A 27,971-nucleotide genomic window follows, 5' to 3' on the forward strand; every position below is an offset into this window, starting at 1 on the left:
TTAAAACTGCAAATGGGTGAATAAAAGTTTGTAGGAGAGCTGTCCAAATCCACTATCTTTTCCTTTACAAGACTTAGCCAAAACTTCCAAATCCAAAAAAAACAATTCTCTAGAAAATCTCTATCTCCAAAAATGGAGAGTGGGTGATCAAACTTCTCCCTCCCAAACCATTCCCTAAGAAGACACTCTTCACTCTTTCCAATCCACTTGGGAAGGGTGAGGGATGTTCATAAGTTGGTCTTCCCAACACCTTACAAGCTCTTTAGCCAAGGCACCTCAAAAAGGTAAAAGAGAATGGGGAAGAGAAAAGTCACTCATGAGGAAGGTTGTCTACCCTAGGTAAGATCCTCAAAAGTTGAAATTCGGCCATCTTGAAAAACTCAACTTTTGGGGTGACTAAACAGTCCCTAGGGAGTGGACACATGGCTAAAATTGGCTTTCATCCATAGGTACATCATATGGCCCATTAAAAATGCCCCTAACTTGACCTTAGGAGTTAGTTAAACCCTCTAGAAACTCACCCAAAGTTTACCTATGGGTCAACCCTGAGTTGACCTTCCTAATGGCTCCCTATCCAAGAATTTCTTGGGACCATACTAGGATATTTAAAAAATACATTGGTAAAACAAATTCCCTCCAAGGGACATGTCATTGCCAACTCACTTTACAACACATGTCAAGTGACACCACAAAATTACACATCACTTAAATACACATGGCAATGTCCCTTTTTTGGGGAATTAATAAATTAAACAATTTTGAAATTAAAAACACATCCAAGCATAAACATTTACAAATTAAAACACATTTACACACGAGGTGTTGTCTCTCCAAATAGACAACCCTTGGCTTCACAAATACACATAGGTTTAGGCTTGGTTCTCCAAATAGTTTCCATGGTCACATGGATTAGTTTTCCTGCACATCTCACATTGCACATTAGTAACCCCAAATAATCACATTTAATATCAACATATGAAAAGAATACAATTCAGAGACTTTGCATACAATTTCAATCATAACAATCAATTTATCATTTATCCAATAAAATCCACATAAAATAATTTACTCAAAAGGTACCATCATAATCCTCATGAAACTCAATCATTAATACAGCACGCATCCATGTTTTCTAATATCATAATGAAGTACTGCAAATTCTAAGATAGCTAACATACGTCATATCAAGATTATCAAATAAGTGGATCATATAGGATCTAAATCCATAACACATCAAAATGTGCACTGCAAGGTAAAATGATTCCATAACCTGATTCAATTATTTTTCCCACTAATCTATCTATCTAACATAGCCCATCCTATTAAATTATAGCATTTATTAGTACGATCAACCATGGTCAACTAAGTTAACAAGAGCATGATCGAGGAGGGGCTCTACATACACCTTACAAGGTGACTTTACCTCGATGAGTTGTGACATTATATTTAGAGGTGTTATCTTTAGAAAATGAGGAAGATGGTCCAATGCCTTTTAAAACAACTTTACTCCTTTGGTTAGAACCTTCAAGAGTTTTTCTCCTTTATGATAATGGTAGAAACATAATTGTCCATTGAAATATGGTTAACAGTAGAATCATAATCATAGGACATCTTAGCATAATTGGCTTGATTATCTATTCTGGATTTTCTTTTATCATGTTTAGGAAATGACTCCTTAAACATCACATGTTCCTCATTGGAGGTATGACCATCAACTTCTATTTCTCTCTTGTCGACAAGATCTTGTATAACATCCTTCAATCTGTTACAATTGTTAGTTGTATGCCCTTTTCTCTTGTGATACTCACAATATTCATCATCATTCCACCATGCAGGTTTTACTTTTGCTTCATAAGGTGGATTATCTAGTAATTTTATGAGCTTGTTCGCAGCCAATTTCTTGAATGTTGTCTCAATTGGCTCTCACAATGGAGTGTATTTCCTTTGAGGATTTGATGGCCTTTGATTTTTCACTTGGTTGTTTGAATTGGATGAACTTGCACTGACGAAAGTCATTTTTGGTTTTAAAATATTTGCATCTACTACCCCATCATTGACCGTGTTCTTATTCTTGTTCCAAAAGCGGGGCTTGTCTTTTCCATTTGATTCCTCTTTGTTCTCTTTGAATATATTAATGATGTCTTGTTCAATAAGGAATTTATCAGTAGCCAATCCTTTTTCTATGGTTTCTTTGAAGGTAGACAAACAAGCTTTTCTTAGTTCATATCCAATATCCTTGTTGACGTTTTGAGTGAACATTTCTACCATTTTCTTTTGTGGAATATCACAAGAGCAACGACTAGAAAGACCTCTCCATCGCTGTAAAAATGACTCCCCATTTTTCTGTTTGGTGTTGCACAAAGTAGTCACTAACACATCTGTTTCAATATTGTATGAGAAGTGTTATATGAAATCTTCTGCTAGATCACTCCATGTCTTGATTCTAGGTGGAAGTTGGGAGAACAATTCCATAGCTTGTCCACCTAAACTTTGTGGGAACAATCTCATCAAGTATGTTTCATTGTTAGCTACCTCAATACATGTTGTGAACAATTCTCTTATATGTGCCTTAGGATCTCCTTTGCCTTTATATTTGTCAAATTTTGGTGTCACAAAATGTGGAGAAAATGGAAGCATTGGAACACTTCTATCAAATGGATAAGCAAATATGTCTTTCATTGTGTACTCTGGCTTTGGTGTATTCATGTCTTCCATTTTATTTTACACATCCTTCATTTGTTGTTACAAGTCATTCTTGGGAGGTGTCTTTTCTCTTTGAGCTAATCCCAAGCATAAGCCTCCGGGTGGAGGAGGAGGGATATAATGCATGTATGGATGGTATTGATCATATATGTGTTCATATGGAGGAGGGACATAGTTGTAGATAGCATATGGACCACTTGGCATGGTATTGTAATGAGGAGCACTAGGTCTAGTTCAATACATGTCATGACCATGAAGGTATGAGGTATCATAAGAATGATCTTGGATATTGCCCCCAAATATGACACAAGGTCTCCTCGTGTCATGATTTTGAATGTTTGCTTGAGTGTAATTGAATGTATTGGTATGGTCTTGAGTATTATCATGAGAATTTGTATTAGCACTCCTTCTCCATGGGAAAGGATGATGGCAGGGTTGCTCATGAGAGATACTAGCAAAATTGGTATAGTATGGGCATTTGGGAACTTCTAGTTTTTGAAATAAGGATGAAGGTGACTCAGGCACAAAATGTTCTCTCCTATTACCACCATTATGTCCTCTAGGATTTGCATTTGTTTGAACCATTTGATTAGGATCCTCCTGTAAAAATTGTGACATATCAAAATCGTGAGGTAGCCTTATTCCACTTTGTGTCAGGACTTCAAAGAAGTATTGTCTATCTCTTCTCATGATTTCTTCAACCAAACTATTTAACCTTGGATCTAATATATTCTCTTAAATGTCTAGGAAGGTGATAGATGCATTGTCATTATCATTGTTGGTCTCATTATCATCGTCTGGCATTTTACTGTGACTATAAAATGGATTGTAGAAAGTGTCTCCACCAAACTCATAGGTACTCATGTTGAGAGATCTTAGAGCTTCTTCAGTTTCTCTTCTAGACTTTTGGGAATGGGTTTAACCATGAACTTGACCTTGGATAAGATGAAAGATGGAAGAAAGTGTGAAGAATATGGAAGACCAAAAAAGGATATGAGATGGAAAGAATCTAGGGTTGTCTTGCAATGTCCAAAAATGTAAGTCCAAGATATATATCATCTAATGTAAGGTGTTGCTTACAAAGAGATAATAGATCTCTTGATAAGGTAAGTTGAACTTGACTAAATAAGACCAAATGGGACCCTAAGATGATAGATTTGATATGGGAACCACTTAATGATATGTTGTAATAAGTTTGCAAGATAGGATGAGGACAACAAAGTTACCTTTTGACTCTAGTTTGAAAAATGTGTATGAGGGATTGCAAATTAAGGAAAATGGTGAACAAATGTAAGACCAAAGTTGGTTGATTGAAAATGATGAAGACTTGTGGGAAATTCCTTAGAAGCTCTTCAAAGCTCAAAACCTAAGCAGGTTTTTTTCTTTTTCATTTTTTGCAAATTTTGTTCTAGAACATGAACGCGAAACTGTTCTGCAAAGATATGATTTCTAATCCAAGACATAGTTTTATATGACACAGACACAGTTTTAGCTATTGTTCTGATAATGTTTTGCTTTCTGACAAAAACACGATTCTACCTTGCGTAAACATGAACTACCAACCCATATGTGGTTTCAAGGAACAAAGACGTACTTTAAATTATTGTACTAATAATATTTTGCTTCTTTGATACACAGACGTGTTTCTTCTCTGTGCAAACGCAGTTTCCCAACCCAGACATAGTTTAAACTATCATAGACGTGGTTTCTAAGAAAATTTCTTATTCTGTCCAAATGTGAAGTTGCTGAATGTGACCAAATCTTGATGTTGAATGTTTTTGTTACAAGAAAACACATGAAACAATGAAGACAGAATGTCTGAAGGTGTGATTGTCCAAATGTTTTTGTGTATGTTCAAAAGATTTTTACTGGTATAGCACAAATTGAAGACACTTGAAAACATGCACAACCTAGGATGGAAAGAGAAAGCATTCAATGGGGACCCCATGACATAGAAATACCTCAAACACGCAGACATATAGAGATTATAGTAGCTCTGGCTTCCCCACCATAATACTCACTTCTCGAGCATACTAGATTCTCTTACCTCAAAAGACCAAAGATCAAATGAGGGATTCCTATCTCAACGTGAAAGGGTGCGTGAGGGATATCTACAAGGTATGATCCACACTCCCTGAACCATCAAATGTAAGTATTTTTGGCCTCTACAATAAAAGGTGTTTAGTGGGGGAACTTCTGGGGTCCTTAGTGTCTACTCATGTGACGACTGCTCATTTAAGAACCCACTCCCAAGCCCCAAAGAGGATTTTTGACGCATCCAACATAAGTGTGGATATTAGGGAGATTTGTTGGTATAGATACATGTCACCAAGTCATTATGGATTTTGCCTAACGTATTAATTTATATAACAGTCAGAAGAAGTATCATTTGGGTCAGGCTCTCTCACTTGGCATTATGAGCTACTTGGGAGACAGGCCCTCCTACCTAAATAGAAGATGACAACAATTTCTCTTACACCCAAGGTCCAATGGAAGGCAAGGGGAGAGGATACTTTTTTTATCACCTCTAGGGTTATGTTGCCCCCATATTTGGCATACCTAATATTTGATGTTCAAATCAGTCTCAATATTGAGTAAAGATCTAATATGTGTTTATGCATAAGTAGTGAGCACGTGATCCAAGGTTGTTGCTAGTCAAAATATGAAAAATGCACGTGTTTTGAAAATTACCAAGATTTGAGGGGAATCATTTGATAGACATGTCCTTAGCATCATTCTCTATCATGTGGCCAATTTTCGTATGAACCCAGTTCATAGTTTGTCATATATTAAACTTTCAAATTTTAGTGTTTGTCACCTAGAAATGATTAAAATCTATCATTTTAGGATTTTCCATGAGGATTAAATGATGTTTTGGGATCATTTCCCTACCATCAATGCATGTTTCAAATTTCAGGACTTAATTACCTCCCGTTTGGAAGATATGATCATATTTTTCTCAAGCCTATGCATTAAATTTAAAATATTTAAATTATTTTTCAAATAAATAATTAAATATTTTAGATTATTTTAATATTATGGTCATTTGAAGCATTTTCATCATTTACATTTATTCTCCTTCATGGTTGATGGTTTCTGGAGGTCAAGGTTATAATCTTTGAAAGAAATTATTAAGAATGCTCCATTTTCGAGCATTTTTAACCCATAATCATAACCTTTACAAAAAATGGTTAGAAATGCTCCGTTTTGGAGCATTCTTAACCCATATTTCTAACCTCTCACAAAAAGGCTAGGAATGCTCCAAAATGGAGCATCTCTAACCTTATTTCCTAACCTTGTGGGCCCGCTTTGTCAAGAAGGTTAGAAATGCTCTATTCTAGAGCATTCTTAAACTCCTCTATAAGAGTCTTTTTAAAAGAAACTTCAAATAAAAGGCTATGCACATTCAACAATGCATTGAAGAACAGAGGGAGTTCATCATATGTTGAAGTTGCAGCTGTTTTGGAAACATACATGCAAACTGTGAAAGCTTGGCAAAGGCGCAAACTATTCTGGTTAGAACCGCTTGACAGAATCATGTGGTTATATGAATTGCAAATCGTGGACTCAAGCAAAGGCAAAATTATATGAATCGGTTGAGATTACTAGAAATGCTAACTGAAACCATTTAAAAATGATGCTTGTTGCGAATATAAGATAACCAATATATGGACGTCCATCATAGCATATCGATGGGAAACATTTGTCAGATATTATAAACATGCACACGAAATATGGAAGCCTAGACAATACACATAAAGTGTTTGACATAATGCTTACACGTGATAGTTTAACAGAATGCTTCAAAGAGATGTCACCCCATTGAAGGTAATGATTTAATGGGAGACATTAAATGCATCTATTTATAGACATTTTAAACTTGAGGCCAATGCAATCTGCAGGAGTAAAGCCAAAGCACACAACCATTGCTCACATCCTACCTGCCTGTGCAAGAATACGGGTTTTCAAATCGGTTATGGCATTCATCAAAGCATAAAGGTCAGAGGAATTTTTCCAGCTATTGTATTTGTGACTCCTTTGGTAGGCATGGATGCAAATTGTGAATACATATACAATGAATGTGATTTGTTTCATAGAATGCTCAGGCAGAATTTGAAAGGCTCAAACATGGCATGTGAATTGCTTGACTAAATGCCTTAAAGAAATATGGTCTCATTTATTGTGATGATTGTAGAATATGTGCAAAATAGTGTTCTTGATGAGGCTTCAAGGGTTTTTGATGGAATTCCTCACATAAATGTGGTCTCATGGAATGCAATGATCTCAAGATATGCACAGAATGGGTTTGTTGAAAAGGCCTCAGAGACATTCAAGAAAATGCAATGTGCAGGATTAAATCCAAACTCCACAACCTTCATTAGCATTATGCCAGCTTGTGCTAAAATGGGAGCTATAGAACAGGGAATGCACATTCATCAAAGCATAATTGAAAGTGGACTTGTATCGAATATTGAAGTTGCAAATGCACTGATAGACATGTATGCAAAATGTGGAAACATTCATAGTGCACACAATGTGTTTGACATAATGCTTTAAAGAAATGTCATCTCATGGAATGCTTGATTGCAGATTTCACACTAACATGGATTAGTTGAAAAGGCTTTGAAAACTTTTGAGAGTAATTGCACATAACATATGCAATTGATGAGTGTAAAGCTCAATTCTGTGAAGCATGGTGAATCAACATTGCACGTGACATTTGATAGATTGCTCATAGAATTGTGAAGCATGGAAAAGATCATGGAAGCATCAACATTACACGATAATTGTTTGTTACAATGCAAGTGCAATCGAAAGATGTAATGCCAAATTCCACAACCTTTAAATGGTGATTTATCAAGGCATAAAGATAGAGGAATTTTGTCAGATGTAGTTCAACTCCTCTGGTGACATGAGTGTAAAATGTCTGAGCTTAGACATGACAAGTGAATGCATGCCATGAAATAAATGTAATTTGGAAATCTTACACAAGGCAAGCAAACCGTTTGACAGAATGTTTCAAAGAGATTTCATCTCAGTGAATGCAATATTTGCAGAGAAAATGCACAAAATATATTTAATGGCATCACTGCCATTTTCACTCCACATGCAAAATGTGGAAGTGCTAATAAGGTTTTAAAAAAATTGACAAAAATGTCTCAAAGAAGTGTCCTCTCAAAGAATGAAATGAAAGAATTGAAGAACATGCATAGAATGGATCATACAAGGAAACTCTCAAAATTTATTGGTGAATGAATATCTCTTTGTCAAGATGGTGGGAATGTATAAGATATGGTTAAGCATGTAAATCTTCTGAGTAATTGAAAATCACTTTGTATTTATTCTAGAAGGCTTAGCAAGTTTGATGGACCACAACTCACTATTTAAGGGTGTGAGTGTGAGAAAATTTGGTTATGTCCAAACTCTTTTATGATGGTTAAATATTATCCTTATAGATGATTCATATTATGATGCAAATTTCAATGCACTAGCATTCCAACTTGTAAATTATGGCGCTTTCAAGAAAAGAATGAGAAGGACAAGCTCAAATTCTCTAGAAGCTACAATGGAAGTAAAAGTTGTGACACCTAATGAATATTCAAGAGATTGTGTTGGTGAGCTTAATTTGAAGCATGATTAGATCCAAAACTTTAGTGAGAAGCCAATATGACTGAACTTCATTAATGCATTGGTTCCAAAGGCATGGATGTTTCAGTATGTAGCTACACTCCGCAGTGTAAGCAGAGAGTTGATGATGAAAAAGTTACAAAGATAAAGATGCAGATGAAGACATGGAGGTCACCTCAGCAAAATCAACAACAAGTTATTTCTTCAATGTAATGGGTTTGAGATTCTTTTTTTGTAAAAAGTGACTTATGTCACTTATTGTAACCAAAGGTTAGAAAGTTGACTTCTTCTGTGCATAAAAGTGTAAGTTACTAACACATTGAAATTTACGCAGAAAAGAGCTAGTTATTAACTCGGGATTGAAGTTGGTTATAAGGCAGTTATCCTACAAGTCTATAAATACAAGTCTATTTGTAACAAGGTGGAAGAATTTGTACAAAGAAGAAAAACTCTACTGGAATTCTAGGAGAAACTTGTAATGACATTTTGATTTGCACTATGTATAGAAAGGATTTTGGACTTGTATATTTCCAAAAATATAATGAAGAATATGTCTTAGTTCATGTGTTCTAAATGTATTCATGTGTTATCATTGCTGATTTCTCATATGGCAAATTGGTAGTCTTTTTATGCATATGTGATTTGTACAATTGATGTGATGATGCATAAGAAACCTTTGGTATCTCAGTTTGAATGTGTTGAAGTATCTTATCTCTCCGTATGTTGAGATTTTTCATTCTTCTTTATCCTCATCTCATGGCTAAGAATACTACCTTATAAACTCCCCTTGTAATTTGTTGCTAATGTTGAGAAATCTCAGTTGATGGTCGTATGTCTATTGTTGGGGTTTCTACCTTTATTTCTTTTTAGTTTTATGGTTTCTCCTTTATGTACTTTCAGGTTAAAAGTACACAAAAATCCTAAATGCTCCTATCATACGAGGGAGCTACCCCTCTCAAACACAGAGGAAGATTGTGGTTTCACTTCAATTTCTCCAACTATTGGAACGTTTGTCACTGCACAATGGGCAAACGCGGTCAGTTTCTGGATAAACAACTGCAGTGACAAATTTGTTTACCAACAAATTTTTGGCGACTCTGCTCAGGAGCGAAATACTAGTGTGCTTTGTTCCTCAGAAATTTCAAGGTACCTTCTTCATAATGAAGGTTGGTGACTCTCTCTCTGAAAGATCGAATCTAGAACAATGGTTTGGTACAAAGGAAAGTTGGAAAGTGATAGTGAAAGTGATGATATAGACTATATATAACAAAAGAAGCAAGTTCCTAGTGAGCCCATACAATTCAACTTCTTGAAGAGCTTTTATGGTGGCATGCAGTTTACTCCTGATAAGATTCATCCCTCTTTATGTCAAGTGTTACAAGATATTGAAGAAAAGGATGGAAAGGAGATCCATTTTCTTGCTTGTGATCATTTTCCTAAATCAACAACAATCAAGAAAGATGAAGACAAAAGTGATCTTCCTCCTGTATCAATTTCTCCATAGAATCAAAGTCTTAATAGTCCCGAACAAGTCAACTTCTTGGAGAGTTTCTATGGTGGAAAGAAACTTGATCCTCATAAAATTAATCCTTCTCTACTCCAGACTCTACAAAAGATTGATGAAAAAGATGGAAGAGAGACACAAATTTTTGCTCGTGATTGTATTCTTGAATCAACAATGGATAATAATGTTGATGCTCATTCTCCTCCACCCATCTCGCAAAAAAATAAGATTCTCAGTGATTCACATTTCAATTTTTTGAAAAGCTTCTATTGAAATAGGAAACTTGATCATGGCAAAATGCATCCTTCTATGCTTCAAACATTGCAAGAGATTAAACAAAAATAAGGAGAAAATTGTTTTCTTGAAGATGTGCACGCTCCTGATGAGATATCTCGTGATCCAAGTTTTGAAAAAGATCCATCACATTATGCATGTGTTAAGGAAGATGAAGCCATATTAGCTCATAAAGATACATGTCAAAAGAAAGATCAAGATGAAGTGTGTAAGGAAGAAAAAGAAGATTGTGTTCCTGTATGCCATGAGCATTATGAAGATCACCATAGGAAGGATGAAGTCTTCCATGAACCTAAAAACAAGGAGCTTGAAGGAGAAATAAATGATTTCAAGACTTCCATGTAGCCCAAGCTTCAAGAAAATGGTGAAGAGGAGAGGGATAAAGATGAATCCCCTACAGTTTTCATTCCAACTTGGTGTCTCAATTCTTCTAATGATGACTTTTATATGGTGAAGATATTCACATTCATCCATCACTATCAATTGAAGATGGAAACCTTTCTGAGGAAATCAAAGGTATGATTCCTAATGGAAAACCTTGTATGAATATGACCAATGGAGAAGCAACCATAAATAAAATTTTGCAGATATATTCTTTATCTTAAAAAATGGAGACTTTTACTAAACTCCTAGATCAGCCTCAAGTGAAAGAAGATGAACCATCAAGAATCCACTCATTATCATACATGCCACCTGAGTATGGAGTTTTCAAATTTCATGAAGAGTCTGATGAAGAAGAATCATTGGGACAAGAGAACACAAAAAGTAATGGAGATGTCTATGAGAGGGTTGAAGATGAAATCCATGTAAGTTTGTCAACAAATGTCCCTATTGTTGGCAATATAGCATTATAACAGACAATGAAAGATTGTTGGCATTTCATAAGGATATTCAGAAGGTTGTTGATGATTATGGATATAACTGATTAAGGATGTTTACTATCTTGATATTATTATTTTGTCATTGATGTCAAGAAATTGATTTTCTAATTCAATAAGATGTTGCCATATCTTGAGAAGTATGATTTTAAGAGTATAAAGATGTCGGTAAAAGACACAGAATGAATATGATGAATAAGGGGATGAATAAGGGGATGAATAAGGTATTCAATGGGCAACTATTACCGAGTCAGACAATGATGAGATCATGATGTTTAGATTGTTTTGACATCATACATATATTATAAATTGTAAATGTTAATACTATACTATGTTATCAAGCAAAGAACCTAGTCGGTAAACCCTAAGGTTATCACTATCGATTAATGAAGGCAGAATGTCTACCGAGTGAAGTTTAGTATTTACCAAGTTGTAACTGAGCTATAATAGAATGCATTAAATGGTTACATGCGTTATTTAATGAAGGAAGCTGATGAGCTAGAACTGATTAAATGATTGGTATGTTGTGCATGAAATTTGTTAATAAATCCATGGCAAAGGAAAGTCGGTATGAAGATCTACAACATAGATTGAACCACATTACCCTAGAACAAGTTCCAAGAAATGTATGCAAGTTCCTAGGTGGGGTAAAATGTTTTTAGATTCAAAGATGAATTGAACCTGGACAAGATTGAAGATTTGATGGCTATGATTGATCATGGGAAATGTGATCAAGGAGATTAAGCAGTCAGCTAATTGTTTATAAATAGGAAACTGTTGATAAACAATGTATGCAGGCAAGTGTATGCACAGGGATAAACAATGTATGCAGGCAAGTGTATGCACAGGGATGCTACATAGTGATTATCGAGCACAGAAGCTTGAAGACCTGTTTGAATAACAGAGTATAGAAGCCCAACAGATGGACAAGATTAGTTCTATGTCTAGACTGTATTGAACAAATAAGAATCTGCTTTAGCATTTTAGATGTGAAGTTGTAGATAGATTTTTATTACTGTTATTTTGTGAAAGTGACAAAAAATCTCTTAACCGAGTGGACTTAACAGTCTTATTTGTAAAACCCTCTAGCAAGGTGACATTCTGATTGAGTGTTTGAAATCCTTTAACAAGGTCACTTCTAACAAGGTGAAGATCCTAACAGATCTGAGGGAAATCCCTTAACCGGGTCACATCTAGCAATGTGTTTGTAATCTTTAACAAGATTTGCTTTTAACCAAGCATACTCTAGAAGAGTATATTTCTTAGTGGGTCCGAAATCCCACAATGGTTTTTCCCTATTTGGGTTTCCACGTTAAATTTGGTGTTATGAGTGATATGATGTTTATATGCTTTTGAGTTTGCATGTTTAGCAATTTTGGTTATATTACTGAAGTATGTGTTACTGAGGTTGAATCTGATGTTTTTATGGAAGATTCAGTTTGTATGATTCACCCCCCCCCCCTCTCATCTTGTTGGCTAATGGATCTGTACTTACATTAAGTATTAGAACTATCAATTGGTATCAGAGCTTTGGACTCTTGAAGAAAAGTTTAAAGACACTTGAGTTAAAGATCCAAAGATGTATAAGAGGGATGCACCAAAGCTGAACATGTCAAGTTTCTCTACATGGCAGAAAAGGATGAAGCTACATCTATCAGGAGTTGGAGAATATGTTGTATACTATCTAGAGAATGATTTTGTTACATCGAACACCTATCCATTGACTATGGAAGAGATAAAGGAAAAGAAAGAACATATTCAAGCAATGATTGAAATAACATCTGCATTGACTGACTCAGAGTTTAATGATCTAGAAGGCTGCAATGATGCAAAGGTAATGTGGGATAAGCTCATATCAGTGTATGGAGGAGATGAACATGTTCAAAGAGAAAAAGTAGATAGTCTAAGAGGACAACTTTAATCTATGAGGATGAATGAAGGTGAGAACATAACTCAGTACATCACAAGACTAAAGGAGATTGTCAATCAAATCAAAGGAGTAGGTGGAACTATTGAAGAAAAGGATATAACAAGTAAGTTGTTAAGAACCCTTCTACCGGCTTATGCAATCCGAGTCTCTGCAATCAATGAATCGAGGTTTGTACCTAATATGCCAGTTTCTTTAGATGCTACTATTCGTAAGCTACATGCATTTGAATTAAGTAACTTTGATAATAGTGGATCTTCGGTAAATAAAGTGGAATCTGCATTTAGTTCTTTTCATCTTGATGAATCTAATGATTTCAATGAAAGAAAGTATAAGTACTCTGAAGGAGATCACAATGGAGCAAGTGAAAGATTTTGTAAGAACATGGAAGAAGTACACAAACTATATGAGGAAATCAGAAAGCAAGAAGAGTTTGAAGCACTATTAGCCAGAAGGTTACCAAGAGGCAAAGGTAAGTATAAAGGAAAGCTACCATTGAAATGTTTCAATTGTGATAAGATAGGACATATATCTTCTAACTATCCTGAAAAAGATTCTACTGAAAAGAGAGATTACCAAGATGACAGACAAAAAGATAATCATTATAGAGGACACCAAGACTTCAGAAGAAGAGATAGAAAGACATGTTTAATAGCTAATGAGGAATCTAATGATGATAAATCAGATGAAACTAATACAAAGGAAGTAGTTTATGTGGCTATCAAAGATGGATCAGATGAAGAAAGGTATGAAGAAAAATCCCTAATATCACACATAAACACTAATGATTCTTGGATCATAGATAGTGGATGCTTACATCATATGACAAGAGATAAACACAAGTTTGTTATATTAGAAGATTATGATGGAGGCTATGTTAGATTTGGTAATCATGCACCATGTCTGGTGAAAGGTAAAGGATCTATAACACTTCATGACAATGCAAGATGCAATGATGTTTATTGGGTTGAAGGTTTGAAATACAATTTGTTGAGTGTAGCACAGCTAAACAACACAGGTTACCGAATAGAATTTCAGAAAGGAATTGTCAAAGTTCATGACAAGAATGGAAAGTTAGCTGCTATCGGGACACAAACAAAGGGTAACATATTTAACCTTGACTCAACTCATAATAAGTGTTTGTATGCAAAGATAGATGATACCTGGTTATGGCATAAAAGGTTTTGTCATGTAAATTTTGATAATCTGATCAAAATAAGCAAGAAGCACCGAGTAAGAGGTCTACCGAGTCTTGAAAAACCTGAGAATGCTATGTGTTGAGGATGCCAGATGGGTAAGATGACAAGATCAAGCTTTACAAGTAAGTCTTACACTTCTAAGGGAATTTTAGATCTAGTGCACACTGATCTTTATGGTCCTATGAAAGTTCAAAGTTATTATGGTGATAAATATTTCATATTATTTGTGGATGACTATTCAAGGATGATGTCAGTAATGTTTTTAAAAGATAAATCAGAAGCTTTTCAAATGTTTAAATGGTACAAGGCAAGAGTTGAAAATGAAACAGGAAGACAACTGAAATGTCTTAGATCATATAGAGGAGGAGAGTTCACATCTGATGAATTCAACTTATTTTGCAATGATCATGGTATTAAAAGACAAGTCTCCGCACTGAGAACTCCACAATAGAATGGAATAGCTAAGAGAAGAAATAGATCTATTATGTATTGTGCTAGAACACTGATGATTGAAAAGAAGGTGCCACAAACATTTTGGAGAGAAGCAATAAGCACAGCAGTTTACACCCTGAACCGAGTACAATTGAAGAAAGGTACTTTGAACACCATATGAAATCTGGTATGATAAGAAACCTAATGTAAGTTATTTTAAAATCTTTGGAAGTAGATGCTATGTTCACAAAGATGATAGAAATGGCAAGTTTGATCAGAAGAGTGAAGAAGGAACATTTCTAGGTTATTCTTCTAGAAGCAAAGCATTTAAATGTTTGATCAAATCATCTAACAAAATAGTAGAAAGTGCAAATGTGAAAATTGATGAATTTGCAGAAAGAAATGATGAAGAAAATTCCAAGGAACCAGAAGACCATGATGAATTTGTCTATGTTTAGCCGAGAAGTCTTACCAAGAAGACTGTTGAAGAAAATGAAGAGAATATCTAGTTACCGAGTGATGAAGAAGATCATACAGAGCCTACCAAGCCTATATTAGCCAAGTATGTCAGAAGACATCATGCACCAAGTCAGATTATAGGAGATAAGGATGATCCAGTGATGACAAGGAACAAACTGAGATAGAACACATGTTTGATATCTGAATTTGAACCGAGAATAGTGAAAGAGGCATTTAACAGTGAAGATTGGATAAATGCTATGACAAAAGAGATAGATCAAATCAAGAAGAATGACACATGGACACTAATCCCAAGACCAAAGGACAAAAATGTAATCAGTACAAAGTGGATTTTCAAAAACAAGCTAAATGAAAAAGGAGAGGTCATTCGAAATAAAGCAAGACTAGTTTGCAAAGGTTATGCTCAAGAAGAAGGAATTGATTATGGTGAAACTTTTGCACCTGTTGCTAGACTTGAAGGATTAAGAACATTGTTGGCATATGTTGCTTTCAAAAATTTCAAGGTATATCAAATGGATGTCAAATCTGCATTTCTAAATGGAATATTAGAAGAAGAAGTTTTTATTGAACAACCTGAAGGATTTGTTGAAGACAAGAATAAAGATCAGGTATGTAAATTGAACAAAGCTTTATATGGTTTGAAACAAGCACCTAGAGCATGGTATGAAAGATTGCACTTTTATTTGATTAAGATTGGTTTTGTAAGGACAAGTGAGAACAACAATATGTACATGAAGAATGATGAAAATGGAATACTGATCTTAGCCATATTTGTTGATGATATTATATTTTGTGGAAATGACTCTTTATGCAAGAACTTTGGAAATGAAATGAGAAAAGAATTTGAGATGTCATTAATCGGTGAGATAAAGTATTTTATAGGTCTACAGATACTACAAATGAAAAATGAGATTTTCATTACTTAATCCAAGTACATAAAGGAAATCTTGAAGAAATTTGGAATGGAGGATTCAAAACCAGTAAGTACTCATATGACTACCAACTGTAAACTATCAAAGAATGATGAATCTGCATCTGTTGATGAGACACTTTACCGATCCATGATTGGAAAACTTCAATATGTTGTTCACAGCAGACCAGACATAGCACATGCAGTAGGTATAGTTGCAAGATTCTTTGTAGATCCTAAGGAAACACACATGACATAAATCAAAAGAATCTTTAGATACTTGAAAGGCCCTGAGGATTATGGCTTAGTATATCAAAAAGGAAATGATTTTGATTTAAAATTTTATACTGATGCTGATTGGGAAGGCAACATTGATGACAGAAAAAGCACAAGTGGAGGAGCTTTCTTTTTAGGAGAAAGACTAGTGAGTTGGCTTAGCAAGAAACAAGGATGTGTTTCACAGTCAATAGCAGAAGCTGAATACATTGTTGCAGCATTGAATTGTACCAACATTGCATGGATCAAACAACTATTGGAAGGTATAAATGAGAAAGTTATCAAGCCAGTAACTATATTCTGTGACAATACTAGTGCCATTAATATTTCAAAGAATCCTGTTATGCACTCTAAGACAAAGCACATATCTATCAAATATCATTATCTTAGAGAAGAAGCTCAAGAGAAGAAAGTGATGTTGGAGTATGTTAGCACAAAGGAACAAATAGCAGATACCTTCACCAAGCCACTACCAAGGGACACTTTTGAATATCTCATAAGTAAGTTAGGGGTCCTACCCCTATCTTCTACTCACTGACCAAGTTCAGTGAAAGCATCAATCCGATGACTCTATCGAATATCTTTTAGGAGTTGATGCTGCATTATACACTTTAGGATGTTTTCTAAAGGTGTGCAAGAAATGTTACAGGAAAATATTACAGGGAACAAGAATTGAAGACAAAATGCTCTGACCGAGACTGAATTGACACATTACAACAGGAATTCACTTCATATAGGAAGAAATTATGTTTTAGTTCTTTACTTTTTGGCATTGTTGTCAAAGGGGGAGAAGACTAATAAAAAGGGGAGAAGACTGATGTATGGGGAGAAAGTTTGATGACAGCAAGAGAGCATTTCAGCATTTCAAAATCACAACAATCCGAATCTTTTAAGGTCAAATCAATTGGTTTTTCCATCAATGCCAAAGGGGGAGATTGTTGGCAATATAGAATTATAACAGACAATGAAAGATTGTTGGCATTTCATAAGGATATTGAGAAGGTTGTTGATGATTATGGATATAACTGATTAATGATGTTTATTGTCTTGATATTATTATTTTGTCATTGATGTCAAGAAATTGATTTTCTAATTCAGTAAGATGTTGCCATATCTTGAGAAGTATGATTTTAAGACTATAAAGATGTCGGTAAAAGACACAGAAAGAATATGATGAATAAGGGGATGAATAAGGTATTCAATGGGCAACTATTACCGAGTCAGACAATGATGAGATCATGATGTTTAGATTGTTTTGACATCATACATATATTGTAAATTGTAAACGTTAATACTATACTATGTTATCAAGCAAAGAACCTAGTCGGTAAACCCTAAGGAACCTAGTCAGTAAACCCTAAGGTTATCGCTATCAGTTAATGAAGGCGGAATGTCTACCGAGTGAAGTTTAGTATTTACCGAGTTGTAACCGAGCTATAACAAAATGCATTAAATGGTTACATGCATTATTTAATGAAGGAAGCTGATGAGATGGAACTGATTAAATGATTGGTATGTCGTGCATGATATTTGTTAATGAATCCATGGCAAAGGAAAGTTGGTATGAAGATCTACAACACAGATTGAACCACATTACCCTAGAACAAGTTCCAAGAAATGTATGCAAGTTCCTAGGTGGGGTAAAACATTTTCAGATCGAAAGATGCATTGAACCTGGACAAGATTGAAGATCTGATGACTATGATTGATCATGGGAAATGTGATCAAGGAGATTAAGCGGTTAGCTAATTGTTTATAAATAGGAAACTATTGATAAACAATGTATGTGAGCAAGTGTATGAATAGGGATGCTACATAGTGATTACCAAGCACAGAAGCTTGAAGACCTATTTGAATAACAGAGTATAGAAGCCCAACAGATGGACAAGATTAGTTCTATGTCTAGATTGTATTGAATAAATAAGAATCTACTTTAGCATTTTAGATGTGAAGTTGCAGATAGATTTTTATTACTGTTATTTTGTGAAAGTGATAGAAAATCTCTTAACTGAGTGGACTTAACAGTCTTATTTGTAAAACCCTCTAGCAAGGTGACATTCTAATTGAGTATTTGAAATCCTTTAACAAGGTGAAGATCCTAACAGATCTAAGGGAAATCCCTTAACTGGGTCACATCTAGCAATGTGTTTGTAATCTTTAACAGGATTTGCTTTTAATTGAGCATACTCTAGAAGAGTATATTTCTTAGTGGGTCTGAAATCCCACAATGGTTTTTCCCTATTTGGTTTTCCACGTTAAATCTAGTGTTATGAGTGATATTATGTTTATATGCTTTTGAGTTTGCATGTTTAGCAGTTTTGGTTATATTACTGAAGTATGTGTTACCGAGGTTGAATCTGATGTTTTTATGGAAGATTGAGTTTGTATGATTCACCCCCCCTCTCATCTTGTTGGCTAATGGATCTATACTTACATTAAGTATCAGAACTATCACCTATCTTGATGGAATTATAACTATGCCTTATGAAGTATTCAAGGTTCAAAGAGATCATCATTTTGAATCTTTAAATCAAGAGGACACCCCAATTGGGAAATATACCAAAAATGTAGAGATAAATGAGGTAATGGATGATATAATGAAGGAAAGAAATGAAGTTAATTCTCATAATGTTTGTACTCCAAATTGGTGTTTGAAGGCTTCAAGTGATGACTTCTCCTAAGGTGAAAGTGTGTACCTCAATCCTTTGATTTCAGATGAGTGTATTTCTACAGGTGTTTTTCAAGCTGATATTCATAAACATGATTCAATGGTTATGTCTACTCAAGTTTCTTCACATTACAAATTATATGAGGGTTGTCCAATTCATGGATTAATTAATTGTAAACTAGACTATTAGAGGGATCTTTAGATAGAGGATATAGGTATGCTTGATAATATTCCACAAATTCCCAATAATGTTCAAAGTGGTACCCAAATCTTTCAAGAGAGCCTGTAGATTTATGATGAGAGATGGTTGTTTAGTTCATTTCTCAAAGATATTTCTCATCTTATACATGTTGGTCTTTCCGACCCACTGAGCTTACAGGTGTTAAATGGATTCACGCCACTCTTTCGCAAAGGTGCCTATTTCTCTCAACCTGTGAAGGTTTTTGTATGACATTCCTGGAGAAGTTTGAGGTGGTATTCTCCTACCATGTACATACTTTAGTTAGAAATTTTGTTGTGTTCGTCCCATTTTTGGTTTGTGTCTGGTTTCTCTAGCTATTCCCTATGTTGTTTCCTCTTTGACTTTCTTGCCCAATCAATAGTGCACTATCTTGCGAACCAGAGATTTTGGGTTCATACTGTGTCCTTTGCAGTCCTTGTCCCCAATCAGAGCCAGTTGTTGCCCCCATATTTGGCATACCTAATATTTGATCTTCAAATCGGTCTCAGTGTTGAGTAAAGATCTAATATGTGTTTATGCATAAGTAGTGAGCACATGATCCAAGGTCGTTGCTAGTTAGAATATGAAAAATGCATATTTTTTAAAAATCACCAAGAATTGAGGGAAATAATTTGATAGACATGTCCTTAGCATCATTTTGTGTCAAGTGGCCAATTTTCGTATGAACCCAATTCATAGTTTGTCATATATTAAACTTTCAAATTTTAGTGTCTGGCACCTAGAAATGATTAAAATATCTCATTTTAGGATTCATCATGAGGATTAAATGATTTTGTTGCCTCTTTTCCCTACCATCAATGTGTGTTTGAAATTTTAGGACTTAACTCCCTACCGTTTGGAAGATATGATCATATTTTTCTCAAGCCTGTGGATTAAATTTAAAATATTTCAATTATTTTTCAAATAAATAATTTAATATTTTAGATTATTTTAATATTGTGGTCATTTGAAGTATCATCATCATTTACATTTATTCTCCTTCGTGGTTGATGGTTTCTGGAGGTCAAGGTTATAATGTTTGAAATAAATGGTTAAGAATGCTCCATTTTTGAGCATTTTTAACCCATAATCATAACCTTTGTAAAAAATGGTTAGAAATGCTCCGCTTTGGAGCATTCTTAACCCATATTTCTAACCTCTCACAAAAAGGTTAGGAATGCTCCAAAACAGAGCATCTCTAACCATATTTCCTAACCTTGTGGGCCTGCTTTGTCAAGAAGGTTAGAAATGCTCCGTTGTGGAGCATTCTTAACCTCCTCTATAAGAGTCTTTTTAAAAGAAACTTCAAATAACAGGCTATGGACATTCAACAATGCATTGAAGAAGAGAGGGAGTTCATCATATGTTGAAGTTGCAGCTATTCTGGAAACATACATGCAAACTGTGAAAGCTTGGCAAAGGCGCAAATTACTCTGGTTAGAACTGCTTGACAGAATCATGTGGTTATATGAATTGCAAATCGTGGACTCAAGCAAAGTCAAAATTGGATGAATTGGCTGAGATTACTAGTGATGCTAACTGAAGCCATGTAAAAATTATGCTTGGTGCACATATAAGATGACCAATATATGGACGTCCATCATAGCATATCAATGGGAAACTTTTGTTATATATTATAACCATGCACACAAAATATGGAAGCCTAGACAATACACGTAAAGTGTTTGACATGGTGCTTGCACGCGATAGTTTAACAGAATGCTTCGAAGAGATGTCACCCCATTGAAGGTAATTATTGCATGGGAGACATTAAATGCATCTATTTATAGATGTTTGAAACTCGAGGCCAATGCAATCTGCAAGAGCAAAGCTAAAGCACACAATCATTGCTTGCATCCTACCTACATGTGCAAGAATACGGGTTTTCAAATCAGTTATGGCATTGATCAAAGCGTAAAGGTTAGAGGAATTTTTCCAACTATTGTAGTTGTGACTGCTCTAGTAGACATGGATGCAAATTGTGAATACATAGACAATGAACATGATTTGTTTCATAGAATGCTCAGGCAGAATTTGGAAGGCTCAAACACAGCATGTGAATTACTTGACTAAATGCCTTAAAGAAATATGGTCTCATTTAATGCAATGATTGTAGGATATGCACAAAATAGTGTTCTTGATGAGGCTTCAAGGCTTTTCGATGGAATGCCTCACAGAAATGTGGTCCCATGGAATGTGATGATCTCAAGATATGCATAGAATGGGTTTGCTAAAAAGGCCTCAGAGATGTTCAAGAAAATGCAATGTGCAGGATTAAATCCAAACTCTACAACCTTTATCAACATTATGCTAGCTTGTGCTAAAATGGGAGCTATAGAACGGGGAATGCACATTCATCAAAGCATAATTGAAAGTGGACTTGTATCAAATATTGTAGTTGCAAATGCATTGATAGACATGTATGCAAAATGTGGAAACATTCATAGTGCACACAATGTGTTTGATAGAATGCTTCAAAGAAATGTCATCTCATGGAATGCTTGATTGCAGATTTTGCACTAACATGGATTAGTCGAAAAGGCTTTGAAAATTTTTGAGAGAAAATGCACATAATAGATGCAATTGGCGAGTGTAAAGCTCAATTCTGTGAAGCATGGTGAATCAACATTGCACATGACATTTGACAGAATGCTCACAAAACCGTGAAGCATGGAATAGATCATGGAAGCATAAACATTGCACGTGAACTATTTGAATCAACATTGCACGATAATTATTTGGTACAATGCAAGTGCAATTGACAGATGTAATTCCGAATTCCACAACCTTTAAATGGTGATTTATCAAGGCATAAAGATAGAGGAATTTTTCCATATGTTGTAGTTCAACTCCTTTGGTGACATGAGTGTAAAATGTCAGAGCTTAGACACGACAAGTGAATGAATGCCATGAAATATATGTAATGTGGAAAGCTTAGACAAGGCAACAAAACTGTTTGACAGAATGTTTCAAAGAGATGTCATCTGAGCGAATGCAATATTTGCAGATAATATGCAAAAAATAGATTTAATGGCATCGTTGCCATTGTCACTGCACATGCAAAACATGGAAGTGCTAATAAGGTTTCAGAAAAACTGACAAAAATGTCTCAAAGAAGTATCCTCTCAAAGAATGAAACGAAAGGATTGAAGAATGTGCACACAATGGATCGCATAAGGAAACTCTCAAAATTTATTGGTGAATGAATATCTCTTTGTCAAGATGGTGGGAATGAATAAGAGATGGTTAAGCATGTAGATCTTCCGAGTAATTAAAGTTTGACTTCATCTAGTTTAATTGAAAATCACTTTGTATTTATTGTGGAAGGCTTAGCAAGTTTGTTGGACCACAACTCACTATTTAAGGGTGTGAGTGTGAGAAAATTTGGTTATGTCCAAACTCTTTTATAATGGTTAAATATTATCCTTATAGATGATTCATGATGCAAATTTCAATGTACTAGCATTCCAACTTGTAAATTATAGTACTTTCAAGAAAAGAACAAGAAGGACAAGCTCAAAGTCTCTAGAAACTACAATGGAAGTGGAAGTTGTGACACCTAATGAATATTCAAGAGATTGTGTTGGTGAGCTTAATTTGAAGCATGATTAGATCCAAAACTTTAATGAGAACCCAATATGACTGAACTTCATTAATGCATTGGTTCCAAAGGCATAGGTGTTTCAGTATGCAGCTACACTCCATAGTATAAGAAAGAGTTGATGATGAAAAAGTTACAAAGATAAAGATGCAGATGAAGACATGGAGGTCACCTCGGCAAAATTGACAACTAGTTATTTCTTCAATATAATGGGTTTGAGATTCCTTTTTTTTGTAAAAAGTGACTTATGTCACTTATTGTAACCAAAGGTCAAAAAGTTGTCTTCTTCTGGGCATAAAAGTGTAAGTTACTCATTGAAATTTACACAGAAAAGAGCTAGTTATTAAACCAGGATTGAAGTTGGCTATAAGGTAGTTATCCTACAAGCCTATAAATACAATGCTATTTGTAACAAGGTGAAAGACTTTTTACAGAGAAGAAAAACTCTGCTGGAATTCTAGGAGAAACTTGTAATGACATTTTGATTTGCATTATGTATAGAAAGGATTTTGGACTTGTATATTTCCAAAAAGATAATGAAGAATATGTCTTAGTTCATGTGTTCTAAATGTATTCATGTGTTATCATTGCTGATTTCTCGTATTTCAAATTGGTAGTCTTTTTGTGAATATGTGATTTGTTCAATTGATGTGATGATGCACAAGCAACCTTTGATTTCTCAGTTTGAATGTGCTAAAGTATCTTATCTGTCTATATGTTGAGATTTGTCATTCTTCTTTATTGTCATCTCATGGCTAAGAATATTACCTTATAAACTCCCCTTATAATTTGTTTCTAATGTTGAGAAATCTCAGTTGATGGTCGTATGTCTATTGTTGGGGTTTCTACCTTTATTTCTTTTTAGTTTTATGTTTACTCCTTTATGTACTTTTAGGTTAAAAGTACACAAAAATCCTAAATACCCCTATCATATGAGGGAGCTTTTCCTCTCAAAAGCAAAGGAAGATTGTGGTTTCACTTAAATCTCTCCAACTGTTGGAACATTTGTCACTAGTTAGTGGGCAAACGGGGTCAGTTTTAGATAAACGACCATAGTGACAAATCTATTTACCAACAGGTTATAAACATAAAATGTGCAAAGCACACCAAACACTTTAAACAAGTTCTTTAACCCCAAATTAAAAATATGTGACCCTAATTAGACTAAAAATCCAAAGGCACAACCTAAATTACCCCTACAACAAATGATTAGTAGTTTTGATAGATTACCCGTACCTACAAGCAAACTAGTTAGGTAAATTTTAGAAACCCAAATCCAAATGTGAAAGGGGGATTTCTACAATACAATATTTTCTCCTTTTCAAAACAGTTGCGCCACCTTGTTAGTCCAATCAAGGGGTTAGGCCCAAACTAAATCAAAAACCCTAAAATGAAAAAGATAATGAAAACTGAAAAACAAAAATGCAGCTATACTGAATGCAGATGTGTCTTCCGAACACAAATGTAGAAAGATGGGACACAAACACAATTTAGAGATCTATAACTTGCAAAAATGAGATCTGAACAAAAATGTGAAATAGGAAACATAGACACACTTTATGGGCAGAAATGTGGTAGTATGGGTCACAGACGTGATTTTGGAAAAACATGTACCTGCAACAAACAGAAAATGCAAAAACATGAAAATATCCAGTCCATATGCAATTTGCAATTTGAGACACGATGGTATAATGCATAGATGCGATTTTGAAATCTAAGACCTACAAAATTCAAAGAAAAATACAGATGCAATAACAAAGATCGTAGACGCAAAATTAGAAAGTATATGTAGAAAGATCAGTTGTAGACGCGCAATAAATCAGAATCATCGCAAATCCAACTTACAACTTCATAAAAAAAGTTATATCTGCAAACACAACATTAGAAATAAAGGGACAAGAGTCCCACCGGGCAATGCCAAAATGTTTACGGTGAAAAATGATGATGATTAACTATTGTAAAACTATAAAGATCTACCTACAATAAGCCCTATTTCTACAACCAAACATCCACCATATGCCAATGAAGATACCTAAGAACATGAAAATCCACAAAATAAAATAATATTACCATTCAAATGCTAAGTAGGGTTTCAATCTCCATTGTCTCTTATCTCCATTGATCTTGTTTGATATATTTGCTCTCAGATTTTATGTGTGCACAAGAGTTCAACAAAGAACAAATTGTGGTTGAAGTAGCTTGATTGTGAGAAGGCTTGATTGATGCATTGATTAGATTATTAGGGTTGATAATGAAGTATCCTCTTATATAGAAGAAACTTTAGAAAATGGAGGGATAAGATTAAGAGGTGAAAGAAAGAAATGGTCAGCTAGGATTAAAGGGTAAGTAGAAGAAATAATAAAATAATGAAGAGGGTAGGTAGAGGAGGATTAAGAGATAAGTGACATGTGTCATAGAGGAAAAAGCTAATGAATTAATTAAATAAATAAATATTTATTTAATTAATAGAGGGAATGGGATCAATTAAATAAATAAAATTATTTATTTAATTTAGGAGAAGATAATTTTAAATAAATAAAAATATTTGTTTAAATGAGAAAAGGACTAGAAAGGGCTAAATGAATTAATTAAACAAATAAAAGATTTATTTAATTAATAGAAGACTTAGGATAAAATAATTAAATAAATAAAATATTTACTTAATAAAAGAGGACAATTTTAGGTGTCTACAAGTCCAAAGCCAATGTCCGAGAATTGAAAATAAATCTTAAGGATGCTGAAAATTTCATTGAGACATTAATGAAGCAACTGAGCAAGTCCAAGAAAAAAAGAAAGGAGCTTGTTGATCATCTTCAGCAAAAAGAGAGTCTAAGCATGGATGATGAATCCCTGAAGGAAAAGACATAAGAATGTGAGAAGCTTGTGAGAGACAATGCAGTTCAAAAGAATGAGATGGAAGCCATTGTGATGAATTTGACAAGAGAGATTGAAGAAAAGAAGAAGAATGACAAAAAGCCTTCTCAGTCTTTGAAAGATAAATCTAAAGAATGTTGCAGACTTGAGAATGAGAATGAACAGTTGATAAGTGACCTTCAATATGCTAGAGAATGTGAGGAAGATATTGGAAATCATGTCCTACTTCTTAAGTTTGATCTTGAAGCAGCAAATGAGTATAAGGAGAAGCTCTGGATCAACTCAGCCAGACTAGACGAGATGCTTGCAAGTCAAAAGAATCCCAATGATATTTAAGGTCTTGGATTTGAGAAGAGTGAAAGCTCCAAATCAGCACAACAAAAGAACAATTCAAGAAAGCCTCTAGTAAGGCAACCTAATGCTCATAAAATCAGTGGCAACTATTTTGTTTGTAATAAATTTGGTCATATGGCTAGTCAATGAAGAAATAGGATGAATAATAATGGTCCATCTTTTACCCGTCAATGTTTTAAATGAAATAAGTATGGTCATAAGGAAAATGTATGCAGAAGTGTGTTGAATAACTTTCATAATAGAATAAATGTCAGATGTTTTGCATGTGGTAGGTTTGAACATGTTGCTAATCAATGCATATCAAGGGGAAATCAGATGAACTTCTAACCTAGTCAAAGAAATATTGTTTTCTATGATTGTAACAAATTCGACCACATTGCTAAGTATTGCAGAAGAAGAAATGTGAATAAGAGAGGTCCGAAAGATAGGAACAAGAATTTGAAAGAAGATGAGAAGGGCAAAGAAAAAGTTGAAGAGATTAGAGATTGAATGAAGAAGACTTGGGTGAAGAAGAGTGATGATAATACAGTTAATGGGTCCACACTTGATTTTGGTGTTGGAACCCCATCCGATAAATAAGCTAAGACATTCTCCCTTAGGGGGGAGGTTTACATGAAAATATTTCAAGCCCCCTATTGGAGATCTACACCTGGTTCTGGCAGGTTTCAAAGATGTGTGCGATGGTTATAGATGGATTATCGAAAGTTTCTAATCAGACTTGATGATCTGCAAATGATCTTTTCAGAGAACTCTATGAGTGCAGGGTATCCGAAAGAGTTAGGGTTAAGTGCATTTATTATACCTACAAGTAAGGTATGTAGAGGATAAAAATAAAATCAACCTATTCATTTATCACTTTGCATTCAGAGTGAGAGAGAAAAAGAGCACAGTGAAGCAAAATTTCTAGAGATTCAAAGAAAAAGAAGATTTGTCGTGTGATCTTGCATCCAGTTGAAAGGTATTTATCAATTAACACTTTTTCAGTTTGAAGCTTAAATTTTTAGATATGGCATCTTTTGGTATTGCAACCCCATTGGTAGTAGATGTCACTAATAGGGCAAGGCCAAATTTCAAGAAATATACATATAAAGTCTTGATGGAGGATGATCCTAGCGATGCTTTTTCATCAGTCCCTTGTGGAGTATTGCATGTGGAAGATATTAGGCCTTACATCCACTGTACATTGAGGAGCTCAGAAGTGCCCAAATGATGAAGCTATACACTCAACACATGATTGATGGAATGGGTAGCCTGAAACCTGAATTTAAGTCGATAGAAGAGAAGGGTTTCACACAGTTCATCAAATTTTTTATGTTCAATGAACCTAAGTGGGTACGATACATTCTGAGGAGAATGCATGATGATTTCATGTGGCTTGAGAACCCCAGCAAGATTACCAAGAGTAATTAAGGCAGTAACATGTTTGAGCTCTGTCAGTGAGGTGCCTGCCTTGAGGAATGTGAAGAACTAGACTATAATAGAGGCAACCAATTCTCAATTTGACAAAAGGTCAATGACAATCAACGAAATTGTTGAATATGATGTTAGATTTGCATTAATGATGATGGGATAGAAGATATATCACTCTAGCCAAGATAATTCAATATCTGGTATGACTATCTATGTTACTTATCAGATATTGAAGGAGGATAAGAAATATGATTTGTGTGAGGTGCTCTAGAGTGAGATATTAAGAAATTTGAACAAAATCAAGCAGCATAAGAAGCATGTGTTCAAATTTGGAACCTTGATCATATGTTTATATTTTTATTTCATGAATGATATTCTGGGTGTTGGCAAAGTTTAGTGGGTCTATGACAAGCCTGTGGCAGTTCAGATCAATGAAACACTTCATGGCCTCAGAGATTCTATAGTTCGGGATGGAATTCTATGAGCATACTTCAAGACATTGTAGTGCATGATGCAGAACAAGGAGAGAATTTCTAAGGGGATAGTAAAGAAATATGAAGACACGATCTACTTTATGGTTGATACCGACCAATATCCTATAGAATTTGTGAAA

The 27,971-nt window shown here is 34.7% G+C and overlaps 1 protein-coding gene across 1 annotated transcript; it reads left to right on the forward strand.

Moving 5' to 3' along the window:
• Nucleotides 1–6,870: 6,870 nt before the first annotated feature.
• On the forward strand, nucleotides 6,871–7,260 carry LOC131062577 (pentatricopeptide repeat-containing protein At2g33760-like). The gene has a single exon (XM_057996271.1). It carries the CDS (start codon nucleotides 6,871–6,873, stop codon nucleotides 7,258–7,260), a length of 390 nt encoding a protein of 129 aa, XP_057852254.1.
• The last annotated feature ends 20,711 nt before the right edge of the window (nucleotides 7,261–27,971 follow it).

The sequence above is a fragment of the Cryptomeria japonica genome, chromosome 6, assembly GCF_030272615.1.
Source record: "Cryptomeria japonica chromosome 6, Sugi_1.0, whole genome shotgun sequence".
Taxonomy (NCBI): Eukaryota; Viridiplantae; Streptophyta; class Pinopsida; order Cupressales; family Cupressaceae; genus Cryptomeria; species Cryptomeria japonica.

Excerpts from the sequence above, each read along its gene's own strand:
- LOC131062577 (XM_057996271.1), top strand. The coding sequence starts at position 6,871 with ATGGTCTCATTTATTGTGATGATTGTAGAATATGTGCAAAATAGTGTT.